The following is a 20,150-nucleotide window of genomic DNA, read 5'->3' as shown; positions in this document are numbered from 1 at the left end:
TTTAAAATTTCAAAAAGCTCAAACCAGGTCAAAGTACAAAAAAATACAAAGTAAAATAAATCATCTGTAATTACCCCAACAAGATAACCATCAACCATTGTTCTGATAACCATACTATTATATATTTATGCAAACTTTCTCCACACCTACACACATATAGTGTCACATAAATGGGATCATATGCAGTTGCTTTTATCGTGACTGCTTTTATTTTTTGCTTATATCCTCCTTTCCCCCTTCCAACTACATAGAGCTGTTCTCCAGTATTCCTTAGTGGCTGGTGACTTTCGAGTATATGTTCTACTCATCACCGTCATGAAAACTACCACGTTGACCTTCCCCGACGTTAGTAATCCCCACTGTCTGCGCTCCATGTCAGTTTCCAGGCTATAGGATAAATCTGAAGAAACCTGCACAACTGTGCAGAATGGATCTACTACCGTTCTCACCGCACCCTCAGCACTTCCTGGCATCCCCAAACATCATACTCTGGATCTCATGCACGCCTCATTCCCAAGGGGCACAATGGAAAGAGCAGGGCTGAAGACAGACCAGGACTCCTGCACTTACTTACAACAGGTCACAGCCTACCTTGGCCTGCCACTCCCAGGATATAAAATGGCCTACTTAAACTTAATGGTTACTTCACAAGCTACTGTGAAGATTAAATAAGAGAACAATAAAAATACCTAGCACCTAACCCGGCCTGGAAGAGGGACTTCTGTGAAGGTCAAGTTTCCTTCCCTCCCCACATTCCCCTGCTCCTCTAGGTAGTTCTCACTCCCCTGATACTTTTTTCCATGCTTTCAAATATATACAGGTGTCTGCCGTCTTGGGAATCCTTAATCCTAATGAGACTGCTCTCCATCTCTGCCACTCTTTCACTGTCAACCAGTGGCCCACAGTCTAGGCCCTCAGTAGCCACTCTCACCACCGAATGAGGCCTCCCAATGGTCTTTTCTTATCTCCCAAACCACTTCTGAAGCCACTGGAGTTCTCTCAGCCCTCTCGCCCTTAATAAGTCAGTGACTTCTGGTGCTCTTCAGTGCCTACCTTCTTCAAATTCCTTGTTTTATTGCTTCGATAGAGCTGGATTTTCCTGGTCTCTTTCTCACTTCTCTGGTCCTCGCACCTTTCTTCCCATGACTCATTTTTCCCCTAATTGACTTCACCTTCCAAGTTTAACCCCTGGCCTTCCGGTCTTTTCTTGCCACATTCTTTCCCTCAGCAAACAGAACTTAGCTCTTGGCTTTGACTGTTATCTCCAAATAAATACATCTGAAGGTCATTCCCCCAAGCCCAGAGATACACGTGCTACAAGGGGACAGCCTTCAGATGTACTCCTTTTTTTTTTTTATTTTTTATTTTTATTTTATTTATTTATTTTTTTTTTCTTCAGATGTACTCTTAACCACCCATGTGAAAACGCAACGGGGAGGTGTCACCGCCCCTCATTTTCCAGTCACTTTCCACCCAACCTTCTGTAAACCTACCAGTGGCAGCACCATGCTTTCCACCCCACCATTTAAGCTTGAAACTGCAGCTTATCAAATCAACACTTTTCCTCCATTCTCACATTCCTGCACTCGATGAGAGTTTGCTGAACGTTCACCACTGTCCAGGCCTTCGGCACCCAACAGTGAAGAGCACATGCAGCTCCTGACCACAGAGAGCTCAGTCGACCAGAGGAGGCAGGTATTCAAGAAGAATCACACTGTGAAGAACTTAACCCAATTGCGATAAACTACTATAATGGAAAAATACAGGATGTGGTGAGAGCACATAGAAGGACATTTAGCCTAACTGGAGTTGGGAGAGTAGCTGGTGAAAGCTTCATGCCCAAAGGAGGACAGAAACCCAATCCTAGAGAGCCTTATACTCAGCCCCGTATATAGGCTCAGTCACAGTTTTTCTCATATTCTTCCCTTTTTATCCCATCCTCACTTCTCCACCACCAAGGCAAAAATTCCTGCTGCCAGGTTAATATACCAAATACCTTTCTAACAACATTAGCAGCAACCCACTGCTTCCAGAACCAAGCCTGGTTGATCCTCAGTGCAGCCCTGAAGGCGCTGCCATAACCTGGTCCCACTAAACACATGGACCGTATTCCCCAACATGAGTGTCCCCCACCCTGTGGCGTGGACCCTCCATTCCCTCTAGTGGGAATATTCCGCACTAGAGTCTAGGCAGGGTTTGCTCTACTGAATCAATGGTGCTGAGCAAAACTGGCCACATTCCTAGGGATTTAGGTTTTTTCCACCGAAATTCAAGGGAACTGCCAAAGCCCTGACATTATGCCCACTTCTCACATTCTGTCACTAGACAGATAATAAATTCCATATTGACCATTAAGTGGCAGAAGCTAAGAAAACTGGGCGAGTGACAGCCCTGACCAAACAGGCTCTATGAAGAATCACACTGTAAAATTTCCTTGAAGTGCCAAAGGACCACATGAAATTCTCTCCTTCTTTGCTTCACTTGTTGCCACAAGGAGCTCAGGGTATGCAAAAGCAATAGAATAATTTCTCTTCCCTTTTTGACTTCCCATAATACTCATTATCAGCATCACACATTTTATCCCTCAATATAATTAAGGGATACTCTCTTTCATAAACATAAAACATTTCTGGAAAAGTTTAAGCCACTAAATGTATGTAAAGTATGAAAAAATTGTGCTCATTAAAGATTTTTGGCCACTGTTAATTTAAGAACATAAAAATGTGCTTCACTTAAAAGTATCACGTAAGTAAATTATAAATCTCTACTGAGTTTGCTTTGAAACGTTTTTAATTTTAGTTCAAATGGCTCTATAAGACTCTGAATTTCAATGAATCTTCATCAATTAGTTTTTGGAAACTACTGGAATAGGAGGAGGAGAGAGAAAGAGAAAGAGGGACAGGAGGGAAACTTGAGGATAGAGATGACACTATCGACATTAAAGCAAAACAAAGAAAAACCATCTTCACGGGTTCACCATACTTCTTTGTGTTAAGTAGATATAAAAGATACTCAGTTTCATAAAAGGATCTTGGAGAGGTAGGAGGAGTGGAAAAATAAGTGTCCTTCATTACAGTTTTGCCATGTAGAGCCCCATCTGATCTGTCTCATTTTCAGAACTATTCTGATTAGTCATTTCTGCCCTGACACTTCATTTTTACTTTCTGAAAACAGAAAGTTTGTCCAGATTAAGACAATGTTCCTTACCTTTTTTATGGGAGGTTTTTTTTTGTTGTTTTTTTGTTTTTAAGATTTATTTATTTGAGAGAGAGAGAGTACATGTGCGGGGAGTGGGGGGGTGTGCCGGGCAGAGGGAGAGGGAGGAGCAGACCCTTGCTGAGCAGGGAGCCTGATATGGGGCTCCATCCCAAGACCCTGGGATCATGATGTGAGCTGAAGGCAGATGCTTAACCTCCTACATGGGAGGTTTATTTCTCAACTTAAGAGACCATTTCCAAACAAATATTATATTCATTCACATATAAATAAAAGAATAGAACCATATTATAAGGAAAATATACTTAGCAGAATTCCAGCCTATGTTCCTAGGCAAAAGTATATTCTTTTTTTTAATATTTCCTTGTTTATTTACTTACTTACTTATTTTTAAATCAATTTTTAAACTCACAACCCTGGAGATCAAGACTTGAGCTGAGACCAAGAGTCGGACACTTGACTAAGTCACCCAGGTGCCCCACCTAGGCAAAAGTGTATGGTTAACATCAAGATCATATTAGTAGTTTTATCTTTAGCTTATTTTTATCTTTATTTATTATACACTTGGATTCTAGCGATTGGTAGCCACATGATTTAGAAAACATTTTCCCATCTTGATAAAGTCTTTCACTTTTCTTTTTTCCGTATTTTAAAAGAGAGACAAACTTAGAGTATGCCCAATTGGGAGGAGTGTGCAGCAAAAAGCAAAATTCAGATGCCAATTTCCCTGAGCAGAGTACCTCAAAGCCTCATATGGAGCTATCAACTCTTGTTCTTGAAGAGGTTCTGCAGTGGATTAAGGTTTTCAGACACGACTACTTCCAAAAGAGATGCCTTTTTTCCAGTTAACTCTCAGACCATTTCCTCATTCTGATAACTTTTACTGGAGATTTGGCACCACAACTGCATTTTTCTCTCTCCTTGCATCTCAGGAAGAGAGTAGTCACAACATGAACCTATTTCACATCTCATACTTGCTTGAGTTCACCCAGAGATCTCATAGAGGATATCTCATTTCGTGATAAAACTTTGAAAACATTGTACATGCTTGAAGTCTCCTCAGGAAAGCAACACTTACTCATCAATCTCAAAGTAAAGTCAGCACGAATAAGCCCTCAAACAAATAAGGCACTAATTTCTTCCATCTCCTGAAAGAGGAAGCTCTTCCTGTCCTAAAGGAAAAAACCGTTCACTGAAGCCTTGCTACTGAAAAGCTTACTGCACTGCTTCTCATATATGCACTGATCAGATACTGTTAAGAGCTTAATATTAAAACATTTCTTTTAATAATTTTTTTGAAATTATCTAAATGAGTAGATTCCAATTTTAAACATTTAAATGACTTTTTATGTTAATGCCAAAATTTTCCAGAAAAAAAAAACCCAACTTTTATTTTTCTGGCTCATCATCTCTCTAGTCTCCCTAATTTCACAACTTCAGGGAGTGGGAGTAGGATGAAGTGGCAAGTCAGTCCCAAGGGATAAGCCCACACCTACATATCTCCAGAGTAACTAGTCCAATATACACTTGTAAAATATTGTGAAATTGATCAAAATAAATATGAAAGGGCAGGTAACATGGGGAGTAGTCATTCATTTATTCAACAAATGTTTATCCTGTGCCTATTTCAGCCTAAGCACTATGCCAGACATTAGAGATATAAGAGTTAGCAAGATGGATGCAGCCCTGACTCTCAGATAAAATTGAATGAAAAGGAGGAAACAGATATTAAACAATTGTGATAAATTCCATAACTGAGAAGTTCAAGAGCTATGAAATATGAGGGAGATATACCTTAATCTAGAAGTAAGGAAGTCAAGGAAGTCTTCTCTGGGGGATATTTAGACTTGGACTTCAAAGAAAGCTAGGGGAAGAGCATTCTGGGCATGTGCAAAGTCCCTGGGGTAGGAACAAGCATTATGGCTGGAGTGTAATGGGAATAGGGGAAGCTAAGATAGTTAAAGGATGAGGTGCACAGGCAACAGATCTTGCAAGGCTCTCCAGGCAGTGATAAGGACTATTTTCTTTATAAATAAAAAAGTTGAAAAGGTGGCAATAAAAAAAAAAAGTTGAAATAAAAAAGTTTTGAAAGGTGGCAAGCAGGGGAATTATCTGATCAGATTTAAATTTCTAAACCATCATTTCAACTAGGAGAAAGCATAGTGCAGCTCCTAAGCCAGAACCCACTCCCCGGCTCCCAGCCTGTTTTCTCCACCTTTCTGGTCATACCATGTACCCTTCTGGATCCTCCACAACATTTCATTTCTGTGTCACTTTTTGGAGCACCAACTTACATATCACCTGATCACAAACTAACATTTCCTATTTCACAACCCTCTATTTTTAACTCTCCACTCTACTCTCTCTATTCTTAGGTCTTATATCCTTCTGTATATCTTCATGCTTCTAGGCATATAATAGGTATTCAATGAATACTTCCTAAGTAGATTTAAGGGTTCATCAGCCAAGGTCTTCTAAACTGTAGAACAGGGATCCCTGGGTGGCGCAGCGGTTTGGCGCCTGCCTTTGGCCTAGGGCGCGATCCTGGAGACCCAGGATCGATTCCCACGTCGGGCTCCCGGTGCATGGAGCCTGCTTCTCTCTGCCTGTGTCTCTGCCTCTCTTTCTCTCTCTGTGACTATCATAAATAAAAAAAAAAAAAAAAACAAAAAAAAACTGTAGAACAGAGAATGGCCAAGACTCCCTTCTGGTTTGTGTGTCCTTTACACACATGTAAAAGTCTTTTGGGCACAGGAGCATTATATCAAGCCTATTATTTTTAGAGTGACCAGTGATGGCCCACTACAAAAATGGTGCATCTGAGAGGACCAGGTGTTGAGGCTACCATCACATTTGTTGAGGAAACAAAATCAGTTATGGTCACTTCCCATCAATATCACCTCCAGCTATCTTATTCCACCCTTACCTCATTCATGGTCTATGTTTCACAGATATAAACTATCTTCTTCTGCCCTGTGCTGCCCTAGGAGACTCAACTGTGAAGTTCATATAGCTTCCAAATACCTCGAGGTTGCAGGGCACACTTATAGGTTTATTTATCTCCTGAGTTTGGAATCAAATTGCTCTCTTCCCAAAGACCTTCATTTAGAATACTGCTATAGTCAGAATGATGCCCTAAACTTCAGGGAAAGAGACAAAGTAGCAGAGAAAAAAATAAGAGGAAAAAGGATAAGAGAAAGTCTACTCCAAGTTTCACTGGTTTGCCAAGTTCATACCTTTGCAGCCAGCCGACACTCCATCACCCTGATATTGAAATGAGAAGTGGCTGCCTTATTCATTTCCACACAACTGTTGGCAATCACAAATATTGCTCCGCTTGGGAGTTTCACATCAGTTGCCCTCAGAGGGCTAAATTCTATCAATTTGGCCTATTGAAAGAAAAATGACAGGTGAGATATAAGGTATTAGAATCCAGAAAATGTTTAATCATTTATCTATTTATTTACCTTAGCAAAAATTTTTCCTAAAAATGCACTCATTCAATTCAAATATTGTTTACTGACTTCCAGGCATTATAGTAGGCATTGGAGCTACAACAGTGAACAAGACACTGTGCCTGCCCTCGTAGAACTTACAATCTAGCAGGAAAGACAATCAAATGGACAAAATTACGAAGGTAGCAAAGTGCAGGGTGCTTTATAGAACATCATTGAAGCATATAATCACTTAGTGCAGGCTCTTTTGAAAAAAGAGAAATCTACACTATCTTAAAGGATAAGCAAGAGTAGGGCAGACAAAGGATTTCTTGATCCAAATAGGATATCAAAAAAGAGAGAAGAACATACACAAGTTCAGAGGCAAAGAAAAAAAAAAAAAGACCAACAAGAAAAAACACAACCATGAAGTATTAATTGAGCTTTATTGAAATTTGGCTGGAGCTCAATTTGAGGGTTGAGAGTTGGTGAGAGAGTAGAATGGAGAGGTAAAGCAGGAGCCACATTATGAAGTGCTTTGCAAGCTCAAAGAATTTTGACTTTGTTCAGACTCTATAGCTAACTTACATTAACATCAGGACTCTTGCCACCATGTCTGCCTGTCAGGTCTCATCCAAAACACCCAGAGTATTTTCTTAACATTAAACCACATATCCTTATGGTTCATGTCTTTAGCTTGGAGGAATCAACAATAAATATTCTTAATAAGAAGAAATCCAGGTATTCTTGGAAAATAGCCAAGCCTGTAAGAATCTGATGAAAAACTAAGAAAAGATTTTAAAGAAATGTCTGTTTCTATTTTGGAAATAGACAGTTTATGGGCAACACCCAAAACTTCTACTCTGCCTAAGGGAGTTATAGCCAAGGGGAAGTGGTATCCAGCTAAGGAATTCACCCCTGGCTTACTGTCAACATTCTTTTCCCCACCACGGAAGCCCCAAAAATGTTGACAGAGAAAAATGATCCCAAAAAGTAAATTATAAAAGAGGGATTATGAATGTATGTGGTAAGAGAAGTTAACATTTGGGTTTAAAACCAACATGAGATTATGAAAATGCCATGAGATGAAGTGATTTGGGAGAAGAGCAGGAAAGGTAATCTTAATAACTAGGGCATTGAGAAATCTCGTCTTAATAAGAGAAATAGAAGGGAGAAAAACTAGGCACAAGAGAAAAACAGATGTGAGGTATGATTCCGGAAGCCTAAGGAAGATGTGATCAACATGAAACAGAATAGGTGAACTGGTAGCAGCCCTGAATTACAAAGTAGTTGAGCAATACCATTTAGAATAGAATCTAATAGAATTAGCTGCCCAGAGTCAATCATGTGCAAGATCTCAAGGCCTTCCTCTCCATATGAACTTTGCCTAGTTGATATTTCCAAATAGCTCAATATCACCTACAGTTCCTTCTTCTGCAAGAAATGATATGGACTGGTCCATCCCTCCTCCTTCAGTGCCAATATAACGCTCGCTCTTGGCACAGATTTCTGCAAGTTCCACCTGAAAGAGTAAAAATTGATTTGCACTGTGAGTACAGCCATAATTTCTTATTCATTTCTTAGTTCAGGTATGACAGATAGGCTTGAATTCCAATGTCAATTGACAAAAGTTGCCTGAAGTATTGTGTTAACAAGGACTCTAAGCTACCACTGAATTCACTAGGAAAACATAGCATAATGAATTAATGTTTGCAGTGGGATGGAATGAGATATTGGCTGTGCATGCCCTGTATTCACTCTCCAGAAAAGACTTGATCAGGCAAGCAGTTTCTTCCATCTTTCCACTTGCTCCAACCCTCTGTAGACTAGTATCACCAAAAATCTCAACTTTATCTTCCAGTCCAAATTAATGTTGTCTCTGTCGCATTTCCATTAAATATAAGAATCAGAACTGGCATCATTTCTCTAGACACATCTTCCTCCAACCATGATGAAGAGGCTCAACACACACAGTTCTAATCCAAACCGAATATGTCAAAATATGTGTTTAAGAATCTTCAGTGGCTTTCTACTGATTAATTAAATAAGTTTAAGCTCCTCAATCTGGCATTTCAAAGCTTTCTAAAATGTGCAACTAATTTGCATATGAAATCATATTATCTACCATTCTTTTCCAATTAAATTTGTCTACTTGACCATCTCACACATTTGTGCAACCTAGTATTACTTCCAATCACCTAGTATGGGCAAGTTACTGGGCTGACCACTCAAATCTTTCTCCATCATACAGTCTTCCTCAAATACTGTTCCTACTATGGCATCCCCATTCTCTGAACTTCTACAACACTTAGAGTTAGTGTTATTCATTTACTCACTCTTTTATTCAACCATTCGTTCATTCATTTTTTCTCTCTCCTAAGACTTGATTCAGGCCCTTACTATTTCTTACCTGTTTCTACTAGAAGATCTTCCCAGAGTGATCATTCTGAAACACTGATATAATCATCTCTGGCCTGCTTGGTTGCCAACAACCTGATGCTCATACTTCTCAAAATGTCTTTAATCCATAAAAACACAATGTCTTTAATGACATCCCTTGCCCACTTCTCCAGTCTGCTCTCCTACCAATAACTCTGGAAAACCTAAGTTCGGACCATCAAGAATGCTGAACAAATGCTATTCTTTAGACTTTCTCATCTCTCAGTGCCTTTCAAAATGTGGTTTTCAGTCCTCCTCACTCAATACTTCTCTCTCCAGCATCCCCCCCTCATCAGGATCAACTGAAGCATGGCCTCTCCTTGGAACCCACGCTACATGGCACCTCCTCTGCATCCTTGCATATTATTCTATTCGTATTTATCAAACCATGCTTTAAGTGTGAGTTTACTTGTTTTCTTACCCACCAGCCTACAAGAGCCCACTTACCTAATGCGACTGAATCACATGGTGTTTATTACTGTACTTAATTGTGTCAGGTTTCGGTCACATCTGTTTTCCCTGGAAAATTGTTAGTCTTTTAAAAGACACAAAAAGTCTGGTGTCTCTTTTGTGTCCCCTACCTTACACAATGCTGAGCAACATTGTAAATAATAAATACCTGCTGCTTTTACTTTCTGAGAATCGCTGCCCCAATACCATCTGAGAGATTCTGTATCATACTCCTTGTTGGTCATGTGGATTCACTAACATTAACTTGGGACATGAGGTAAACTTGGGACTTTGACGTATTGGGCATTGTGCATGGCCTTGCTAAATACACAGAGCCAGTGACCTGCCCATAATAGGTATATTTAAAAACAAAGCACCAAATAAAAGATCAAAACAGCTAGATTTTAAAATGTAGAGAAACAATATGAAGAAGTCCACACAGCACCGAGTTAAGAATGATGACACCTGAGTCTCTCTGTCACCCTCAGCCAATGTTAAAATTCATGTCCCCAATATCAGTAGCAGTCACTTTTACACATTAAGTACCTAGGGATGCCTGGGTGGCTCAGCGGTTGAGCACCTGCCCCTGGCTCAGGGCATGATCCGCAGTCTCAGGATCAAGTCCCACATCGGGCTCCCTGCCTGGAGCCTACTTCTCCCTCTGCCTACGTCTCTACCTTTCTCTCTCTGTGTCTCTCATGAATAAATAAATAAAATCTTAAAGAAAAAAAAGTACCTAGCATGGTCTCTTTTATGAGCAGTATCTCCTCTGCTTATCCTCCTTACACAGATGAGGAAAATGGTACTTGAATTCATAACAGAAAATGGAAGAGCCCATTGAATCTCATCTGCCTGACTCCATAGCCTATGTTCTTTTCACACTGGACTTCGTTACTCCTCTCCTGGTCCCACACCCTTGAAGATAATATAACCCCTTTTTTCACTACCTCAAAGGGATGTGAAATGACAAATGAGATCACTAGAAGTTAAGTATTCTCCCCTTTAAGAGGAAAGAACTAATGCACTGAGAAATATATGCTTATTTATTGTTTTTAAAAATGTCTTCCATGTGGCAACAATAGGATCCTTTTACTTTAAACAGGATGTTGATTTTTCCAGACTATTTCTGGACAGAATTTGGGGGGACCCCAGAATCTCCTAATAGCTCTGTGTCAAGGAGAGTCCACCTGCAGGGATGAGAGTTCATCCTGTAGGGATGTGAACATCCCTACACCTTGCTGAATTCTGACAGATAGTTCCCATGACTGGACAGACAATACTCAAGAGTTCTAAACGTGAGGAAACAAAAGAAAATGAAGATAAGGAAGCTGAAAAATGAAAAAAAAGATGATTCACTTTACAGTCTCTCCAGGGTGCATGAGGAAATCAGTAGTAAATATGGAGGAAAAAAGTACCAAACACCTTCAAACCTTGGTTAAAGCCCCAGCGCTCCTGCCAACTAGTTGTTGTGATCTTAGATTTCTTCATTTTTCCGAGTTTCCATTTCTTCATATACTATTACTAATAATGAGGATGACAGTTTTGCAGTTAAGATTTATTGAGCACTTACTATATGCCAGGCAGTGTTTAATTACTTTGTATGAATTATTTACTTCTTATAATGACCCTATAAGATAGGTAGTATATACTCATTTTACAGATGAGGAAACAAGTGGGTTTATTAGCTAAGGCTAAGCTAGTAATTATGAAACCAGAAATTCAATCTCAAATTGTCTAACTTCAGAGCCTATACTCTTAATCACCCTGCTATATAACCCCCCATCCATAATACAGAGAAAAATACTCACCTCTCTAGCTATGCGATTATTGTGATAATCCAGTGAGTTAAATAAAAATACCTCATAAGCTCTAAAGAACTATACAGTTGTTAATTTTATTATCTGTACATAATAAAAAAAGGAATCATTTGATTTACACAAGTAACTCAGTCCCAAGTCAAAAGTAAAGACAGGTATAATTATTCTGGAATACAGAACATTTTTAAAAGTGTTTAGGAAAAGATAGAATGTGAAAGATTCTGGATGCCCCCAGGAGAACTAATTCAACAATAGTCTGTAATAGAGCCTGAGACAAATAGGAGAGTGTGTGCTCCATTTGAAGCAGTTTAGTCTAACTAAACTTCAGAGCCTATACTCTTAATCACTCTGCTATATAACCCCCCATCCATACTACAGAGAAAAATACTCACCTCTCTAGCTATGGGATTATTGTGGGGAGGAGTCCCTGCCTGCCAAACAAAACATGCTTGTAGTAGAAACTTCAACTGCAGGCCTACAAGCAACTTTTCCAGTGGCTCTAGCCTTTCACCCCCATACCAAACGCAAAAAGATCAAATCTAAAATGACATGTGGGGCAGCCTGGGTGGCTCAGGGGTTTAGCGCCACCTTCAGCCCAGGGCCTGATCCTGGAGTCCCAGGATTGAGTCCCACGTCGGGCTCCCTGCATGGAGCCTACTTCTCCCTCTGCCTGTGTCTCTGCCTCTCTCTCTCTCTCTCTCTCTGTGTGTGTCTCTCATGAATAAATAAATAAAATCTTTAAAATAAATAAATAAAATGACATGTGAAGAAATTAGAAACAAATTTTTTTAAATCTCAAATCCTGATTAAGGGGAGAAAATGGCATGTTTCTTCTGTAGGTCCATAGCCTCAGCCAGAGATGTCATGACCTAAACTCAGAAACACGTTAATGGAGTGACTTTACCAGCAGGGGGTGTAAATGGGAGCATAAATGCCTATCATTCTGGGTGAGGTGAGGGATTCAGGTGAGCTAGCCATGCCTATTCTGTCTCTGGGGACCCTGGAAATAGAACTATAAAAAAGTCTTCCAAGAGTTATAATCAATACTCTATTCACATTTGAAGAATGTAAAATAGCAAGAGATTTCATGAGAAAAAGAATAATCTGTCAAAAATACATTATTAGCAAAGTGTATGTGAAGAAACCTATTGGAACTCCAAAGAAAGATCAAATAGAATTTGAGGATCCAACTTAATTTAACAAAGGATAAAGTCATCTTTTTCCTGGTTGTTTATAGTATTCTGAGGTTCCCCCATTTTTTCTATCTCCCCACACCACATACACACAGCCCTGAGAACCCGGAGGCAAGAATAGCAGAGCTCTATGTGAAAAGGGACTCATTCTCCTTCCCACCAATGTATTTTCTTCTGCCCTTACACCTGAATACTTCAAGAACCCCAGGTGCCTCCAAGCTTGTCACCTGCAGCATTTAGCTCTATCCTTTTCCGCAAAATACTAATATCTGAGAATCATTAGGGATGACAATTTGATAGCATGAGGAACTTTTCCAAAATTTAGGGCTAATAAACTTGTTTCTATTTTCCTGCTCTCTGGACAGTTACGAGAAACCCAGCATTATTCATTGACTTCCTTTTAAAGCTACTGAAGATAGTTAATGAAGCTAATTTATCCCTTTGTGTGTTTTGTGGAAGCAGCCTCGGAAAGAATCAAAAGTCACATGAGTTCCCAAATGAAACAGCTTGACTATCTGCTGGCCAGTGGGGCATGGGTAAAAGGAGAAATAACAGGGCTAGATTTAATAGTTGCTGAGAAAGGGGGTGCCTGGGTAGCTCAGTGAGTTAAGCGTCTGACTCTGGATTTTGGTTCAGGTCATGATCTCAGGGTCATGGGATGGAGCCTTGCATTGGGTTCCCTGCTCAGCAGGGAGTCTGCTGGTCTTCTTCTCCCTCTGCCCCTCCCTACCAGTCTCACATGCTATTTCTCTGTCTCCCTCTTTCTAGAATAAATAAATAAATCTTAAAAAAAAAAAAAAGTCACTGAGAAGGGCTATAGATTCATGAACATGTTGCCTACGTAAATCTGGATGTTTATAAAAACAATAAAACAAAGACTCAAGATATTAATACAGTAAATTCTATCTTTGCTTAGCAATTTTATTAATGCGATTGTTAAAAGTAGAATAATTACATAAGCAGGAAGTGTTAATCTCTTTGAGTTAGTTAGCCATGACTATAAGAAGCCTTGCTATTCAGAACACAAGACCTTAGCCAAGAGCATTATCCAGCTATTGTTGGCCACCCCAAGTGCAAGTCAAGAGAAAGGAAGGAAGTGAACAGCCCCATTCATTTACTCAACAATCCTTTAAATAGTGTTCCACAGATAAGTGTGGGAAGGCCAGTGTCTTCCCTCAAAGAGCTCACAATATTGATATTATCTTCAAGTGACCAAGTCCTTCAAAAGAAAGTGTAAAACTAGTGTGCCAGTCAGCTATTTGCCCCTCTAGGTCTTCTGTCCACCCACCTTCATCCTGCTATCTGGCCCAGGAGGCTTCCCATCATGAACGATATCAAGAGGCTCCCACCGCATCCTGCTTCCCATTAGGTTCTTCCAACACAAAGCTCTGGTAGGAAAAAGGGAAGTTAAATGTGTGAGGGAAGAAGAATGAGGTCAGACCCTTCTGGGCCAAGGTCACTTTCAGGTCCAAGGCCAATAACAACTCAGCTACAAGTAGTCCTGGATTTCCATACACCTTTGTACTCTGTCCTTTATTATTGAGTGTGTGGTTTTCTTTATGGCTCTAATATATCTAGATAAGGTGAAAATATTAATGGCTCCTCTGACTTTTCTTTATATCAAATATTCTCCCTATTTTTCTCCCACTGTAATATTTCTCCATCTAAACTTTCCAAATACCTGGGTTCTTACCTGGAACTATTTTCAAATTATTCCCCATGCTGGCAAACCTATTAGGTAGACCCCAGCCAGGTAAGAGAAACTCTTCATGAAATAGGATCAAGGTAAGCCTAAAAGAGACTGATGTAGACTTGCTTTGTGTTGTAACATGGCTGATGACCAAGCTCTAACTTGTAGACACTTTGGAGTGTCCAAAAAAAAAAAAAAGAAAAGAAAAGAAAAAAGAGGCTATTCTTCTTCACATCTCTAACTCAAAGGGATATAACCCAAAGAGATTAGTCACTTTTGCATTTTTTTACTTCCTGAAAAGTTGCCTGAGGACAATAAGGGCCAATTCCCAAAATGCACACAGCAAATGCATCTGACCCTAATGATGGTTCAGGCTAAAAGAAGTTCCAGTAAGTAATGCAGGGAAGGAAAAAAAAAAAAAAAAAAAAAAGGAGTTAAAATATTTAAAAGATCCAATGTGGGGTTAAGCATCTACCTTTAGGTCAGGCCATGATCTCAGGGTCCTGGGGTCGAACCCCACTTTGGGCTCTCTGATCAGAGGGGAGCCTGTTTCTTCTTCTCCCCATTGCTCAAGCTGTCTTGTTATCTCTTTCTCTCTCTCAAATAAATAAATAAAATCTTTTTTTTTAAAATCCAATGCTACAGAGAAACAACAGTGAGGAAGGTTCTCAAAAGTAAATCTGAAAAACCTAATAAAATCTAGAACCAATCAAAGAATATGCCACAAGCACTTACAAGTATGTATCATAAAAAATTAAAAAGAACAAAGGTAGACTCCTCCATCTGTGTGCATTGGAGAGAACATAATCTAATAAACCTGAAGAAGGCTAGTAATTGGAACACATAGCTCTAAAAATATCTGAGGTGCTTAGTGAGGGCAGAAGCACAGTCTTCAAGTCAGCTCCCCCCAAACTCTAAAGAGACAGACAAAGACCACTTCCCCAACCTAATTGACCTGCAATCTGCATCATGGAGCATGGAGGAACCCAGATTCAGAAAGAAGACTGTCAATAGACAGGAGCACAGTATTTTATGGAAAACAGTTTGGGAGCCCAGATTCATGGTAATTCTGACAAAATGTCTAAGATAGGTTTCTCCTAAACCTCAACCATTGCTGCCTACGCTGGACAAGGGAGACTGCTCTGGGGGGCGTGATAACATACAGCCTTTGCTATTTCTCCAAATGATAATCCTAGAAGTGCACATGTATAGCAAGACTATTAAAAAACTAACATGAAGCTAAAAGGTGATCATGAGATGCAAAGAGAGGAAATACACAACTGTGCTGCTGTGGGGGCCTCAGACACGGCATTGGTGTCACCTGGGGACTGATGAGAAGTACAGACTCAGGCCCCACCCCAGACCTGCTGAATCAGAATCTGTAGCTTAACAAAAGCCCAGATACCCCACGTTAAACTTGAAAGCACTCCTCTAAATTATTTCCTACACTGAGGTTTTCTTAATAAACTTAGCAGACAAGGAAGAATGAGAAGAAAGGGAAAGAAGCTAACAAAGCAACTGTCTCCTAAGGCCAGACACAATGTGGGGTGTTTTACATGTGCCATATTTTTTAGTCTCTAAAACATCCCTGAAATGTCAGAATTATAATTGCTATTTTATAGAGAAAGAAATTGAAACTTAAAAAGGTCAACAAGCTAACCTAATATTCAGAGCCAGATAGGTCTAGTTCAAAGTCCACAAGGCTACCTTGTTCCCCTGTCTCAGGCAACAGAGGCTCTGCCGGATACTGGGCCCTGGTAAGCAGATGGAGCAAAATTTATGCATGCTTGAACTGAACACCCTTTCTGTTAGAATGAACAATGAAGTTTGCCATGAGTCTTAGGATGCAGACACTTCTAAGTTATCATAATTTCACTCCATTTAATGCCCAGATGAAAAAAATAATCCATTTCACTGGATGGTCTGGGGCTTAGGAGTGGGGGGGCTTCCCTATTATCCATCTCCACATACAATCCTAAGCACCTCCTTCCCAAACAACCTCAACCCGGAGTGTTCTCAATATAAAACTGACATCTTGGTATGATTTCTGCAGCCTAATAATAACAACCTAATAATAATAACTTCTGCACATTGAGACAGACACTGTTTCAAGCACTTTTTATGCACTATCAAAGTTCAAATCCATGAGGGAGGTTTTCATTATTAAATCCATTTTATACGGAAGAAGCTGAAGCATAGAGAAGTAAATCGTCTAGTATTATTCAGCTAGTAAGTGACAGATTTGAACTCAGACTTTTAGCTCTATGCTTTTGACCACAAAACTATTCCAAAGGGGAACAGAATTTCAGAGGTGGACCAGAACCCAAAATTCAGGAGCCCCATAAAGCCTCCCTGAGTACTTTTATCACTCACAATTAATTCAACCGGTTTCATTGTTTAAATTATAAAAGAGGAAAGAAAGAAAGCAGCAAACACATACCAAGTAACTACTGAGGGGAGGGAGGGAGAGGGTGCTGGTGAGAGAACTGCCAATTTTTTTTTAATTGTGGCAAGACAGCAGAAAGCAGAAGCCCAGCCACAATGATGGAATCAGACAAGAATATGACCCAAGTCATTGCTACTAAATACCAAAAGGGCCTCCAATGCCTGTGGTAAAGGCTGGTGTCGCTCACTTGGCTGACAGACCATTTATTTTGGCTCTGACCTTTGAAAGACGTTAAATAATGATGATAATAATGGATGGGCAGTAGGCCTGCAATCTCTGGGGTTTGGCAAGTGTTTCCTGGAACTGGACGTCCCTTCCCGTGGTCAAAGGGACACTCCCATTCCCCAGGGGAGGGTTCTTTATACAGCAGCACAATCCTGTCCCACTTTCAAGGTCCTAACTGCAGTAACTCTGACTGTAAACCAATCTAAACTCTCTGGAAGAAAGTAAAGAAGAAGCTGAGGCATTAAGTATGATTTACATCCCCCCCCCCAACATAATCATAATTGTTAAAATTAACAATTGTTAGTTTTCCTAGTATGATTCCAACTATACAGAAATGGACCCAAATCAAAGATGAAAAAATAAGTGCTACGGATCATCATCAAAAGCAACCAAATCCATAACTTGGGGTACACATTTGCCTTGGAGAAAGGGTTCTATGTGTACAATATTCAATTCACAAAGACTATCACATGAAGTGGGAAGAATATTTAGGGTCAGAAAATGGTGGAGCGTGCTAAGAAAGAGAATGTTATGCCAAGAGCATCTACTGAAGATCAGTATAAGAAATAGTCATGTGGGGCAGCCCGGGTGGCTCGGCAGTTTAGCGCCACCTTCAGCCCAGGGCCTGATCCTGGAGACCCAGGATCGAGTCTCACGTCAGGCTCCCTGCATGGAGCCTGCTTCTCCCTCTGCCTGTGTCTCTGCCTCTCTGTCTCTCCGTGTTTCTCATGAATAAATAAAATCTTAAAAAAAAAAGTCATGTGAACATGACTGTTGCATTTTTCAGACTGCCGCAGAGGTCATTTTCATTATGTTTTGTGTGCTATAAAGAATCCATGTAAGAAACACATTTTAGAATACCCCCAGGGAAAACATAGCCTCTTCTAAAGAACTGAAATGATTTCTCTATTCTGGTCACAAGATCTATATAACTTACTATGTTTCCTCATTAATTTGGCTTCCAGGAATCTCAAACTATTGAAAAAAAAACCCAATTACATTAAGTAACTAACAGCTTTTACAATTACATTAAGTAATTAGCAGTCATCAACAGGTGTGTTTTCAATTCTTTCTTTTGCCCTACGTTTCCTGTATCTAATTTATTAACCTTATTTAATATATACTCTTGGTCATATAATTCTTAAGATTTCTTTCAAAATAAATAGACCCTTGGAACAAATAAAAGAAAAAACTGAGACATAATATGAAGCAGGTGGAATAATCATGTTAAGGGGGGCAATGAAAAACAATAGTATGTACTAAGAAGGGAAAGTAAAAATAGCAATGAGGTCCAGTAACCATATTCCAGAAGGAATAGCCAGAAAAAAATGGTGGATATGTGACCCAAAGAAAGAGTAAGAGGAACCAGGAGAACTTCCTTCAAACTATGAGAGACTCTAAGAGCAAAAGGAGAAACAGACCCGTAAATGCAGAGAATAAATTGGTGGTAGGCAGAGGGGAGGGGAGAGAGAAGAAGGGAAAAGTGAGTGAAGTAGAGTGGGAGATACAGGCTTCCAGTTATGGAATGAATAAGTCATGGGAATAAAAGGGACATCAAAGGGAACATAGTCAATGATATTGTAATAGTGTTGTATGGTGACAGACAGTAGCTACACTTGTGGTGAACACAGCATAACATATAGAGTTGTTGATCACTATGTTGTACACCTGAAACTAAGGTGACACTGTATGTCCACTATACATCAAATAAAGAAAAATCTTTCCCATGACTAAAGTGGTCCAAGAATGAAAAGGGCTAATTTGTGAAGCAATGGAGATCATTGAGGTTATTCAACCAGAAAATTGTCTCCTATGTTGAAGAGCAGAATTTTGCTCCAGTTGGCAGGTGACTAGAATAACTATGCACATAGGAGAGAGTCCCTGAGAGTTGGGATTCAGACACAGGAACCTCTTCACTTCAACTGTTGGGGAAACCACATATTTCCTCACCTTCCCCAAGACTATAAATATTATAACTATTTTGTTTGACAAAAGATGAAGATGAAAATTAGGAGGCCTAAAGACTGCTGTGACTTCACAAAATATTTCCAAGGGAAGAAAAGAGTCTGTCTTTTGTAGGGTAGGAGAGGGAAATAAAGAGAGAACTTCATGAAACAGTAAGGAATTTCCATTTTGCCCTATATCCCAAAATGTGAATCCTCAGGCACACACCTAGTTCCCAGCCATCATCTCTATGAGGCCCCTTCAGGCACTTGCTGGCTTGGGGCCACAAGGACAGCGTACCCTCACCCACCACGCCATCTACCAGGCCACCTCTCTGCACTGAACTTTATACCCTATGTAAGGGCGGCTAGGAACAGATTGATGTGATCTTTCATACAGCATCTTTGAACATATATTCAGAGCTCTATACCATGTACTGCAGGAGAACCAAAAGAAGGGCCAAAATCCATCCAGTATCTGGTTTCATGAATGGCTAGTGTTATTACAAATCAATAATCCCAAGGACTGACTAATCCAAAAGGTAGAAAAACTGACTGAAAAAAACTTGTCCTTTGGAAAATAACTGTCTGATTGCAATCTTCTTCTCCAGATTTTCATTCCTTGTTTGGTACCTACATGTAGTCATTCCTGACACTCCCCTAAATTACAAATCTTATAAATACTGTGTTCAACAAAAGACTAAGATGAAAACAGAAACAGTATTGGAAATGATATTGCATAAACACTCTCCTGAATGTAAGCACAGAAATGCCAAAGGTTTAGCAAACTCTTGGCAGAAGGTTTCAGAGGAAGGGGAAACAATTCCTAATGGAAGAGGAGCTAACCTAGACCAGGAGATGTTCCCAATTAGTAAGGTAATTTGTTACAAAATACATCCACTTTACATCCTGCCAACACATGGAACAAGAGACACTAATGTTGTCAGAGGGGAGTGGTAGGAGAGAAGAGGAGAACAATACAAAGAAGGTTTCTAAGAGACACCAGTAAGGATGGGCCCTGGCAGCTTTGCAGAGTGGGTGACAGTCTCTCTGCCATTGGACCAAAGAGCAACCTGCAACATCAGCCGCAGTCCTGAGACCTGTGCCTTGGAAGGCAGCTCTGCTCACTTCCCATCTTCACCCCATGAGTCCTTCCCTCCACTTCTTTTGGGAGGATGTGTGTATCCTTTATTTCTACAGCTAAAATTTTAGATCTTCAAAGCAATAGAATATTCTGTGCTTTATGTCAAATAGGACATATAGGGGTGCCTGAGTGGCTCAGTGGTTGAGCATCCGC

At 40.0% G+C, this 20,150-nt stretch overlaps 1 protein-coding gene across 5 annotated transcripts in view; it reads right to left on the bottom strand.

The window, feature by feature from the left end:
• The window catches only part of GALK2 (galactokinase 2), a 130,201-nt gene that overhangs the window by 42,359 nt on the left and 67,692 nt on the right, over positions 1-20,150 (bottom strand). For 3 of the 5 annotated variants that reach the window (XM_077881050.1, XM_077881052.1, XM_077881049.1), the window contains exons 6-7: positions 8,074-8,172; positions 6,453-6,605 (exon numbers count right to left, since the gene is read on the bottom strand). The exons of 1 other annotated variant lie outside the window; for it this stretch is intronic. In XM_077881050.1, coding sequence (XP_077737176.1) covers positions 6,453-6,605; positions 8,074-8,172 — 252 coding nt within the window. The remainder of the gene's footprint in view (positions 1-6,452; positions 6,606-8,073; positions 8,173-20,150) is intronic. One more of the 5 variants, XM_077881051.1, reaches the window with a different exon arrangement.

The sequence above is a fragment of the Canis aureus genome, chromosome 32 (assembly GCF_053574225.1).
Source record: "Canis aureus isolate CA01 chromosome 32, VMU_Caureus_v.1.0, whole genome shotgun sequence".
Classification (NCBI taxonomy): Eukaryota; Metazoa; Chordata; class Mammalia; order Carnivora; family Canidae; genus Canis; species Canis aureus.
Note: the sequence above shows the minus strand (reverse complement) of the source record. Positions and strands in the feature narration are given on the sequence as shown.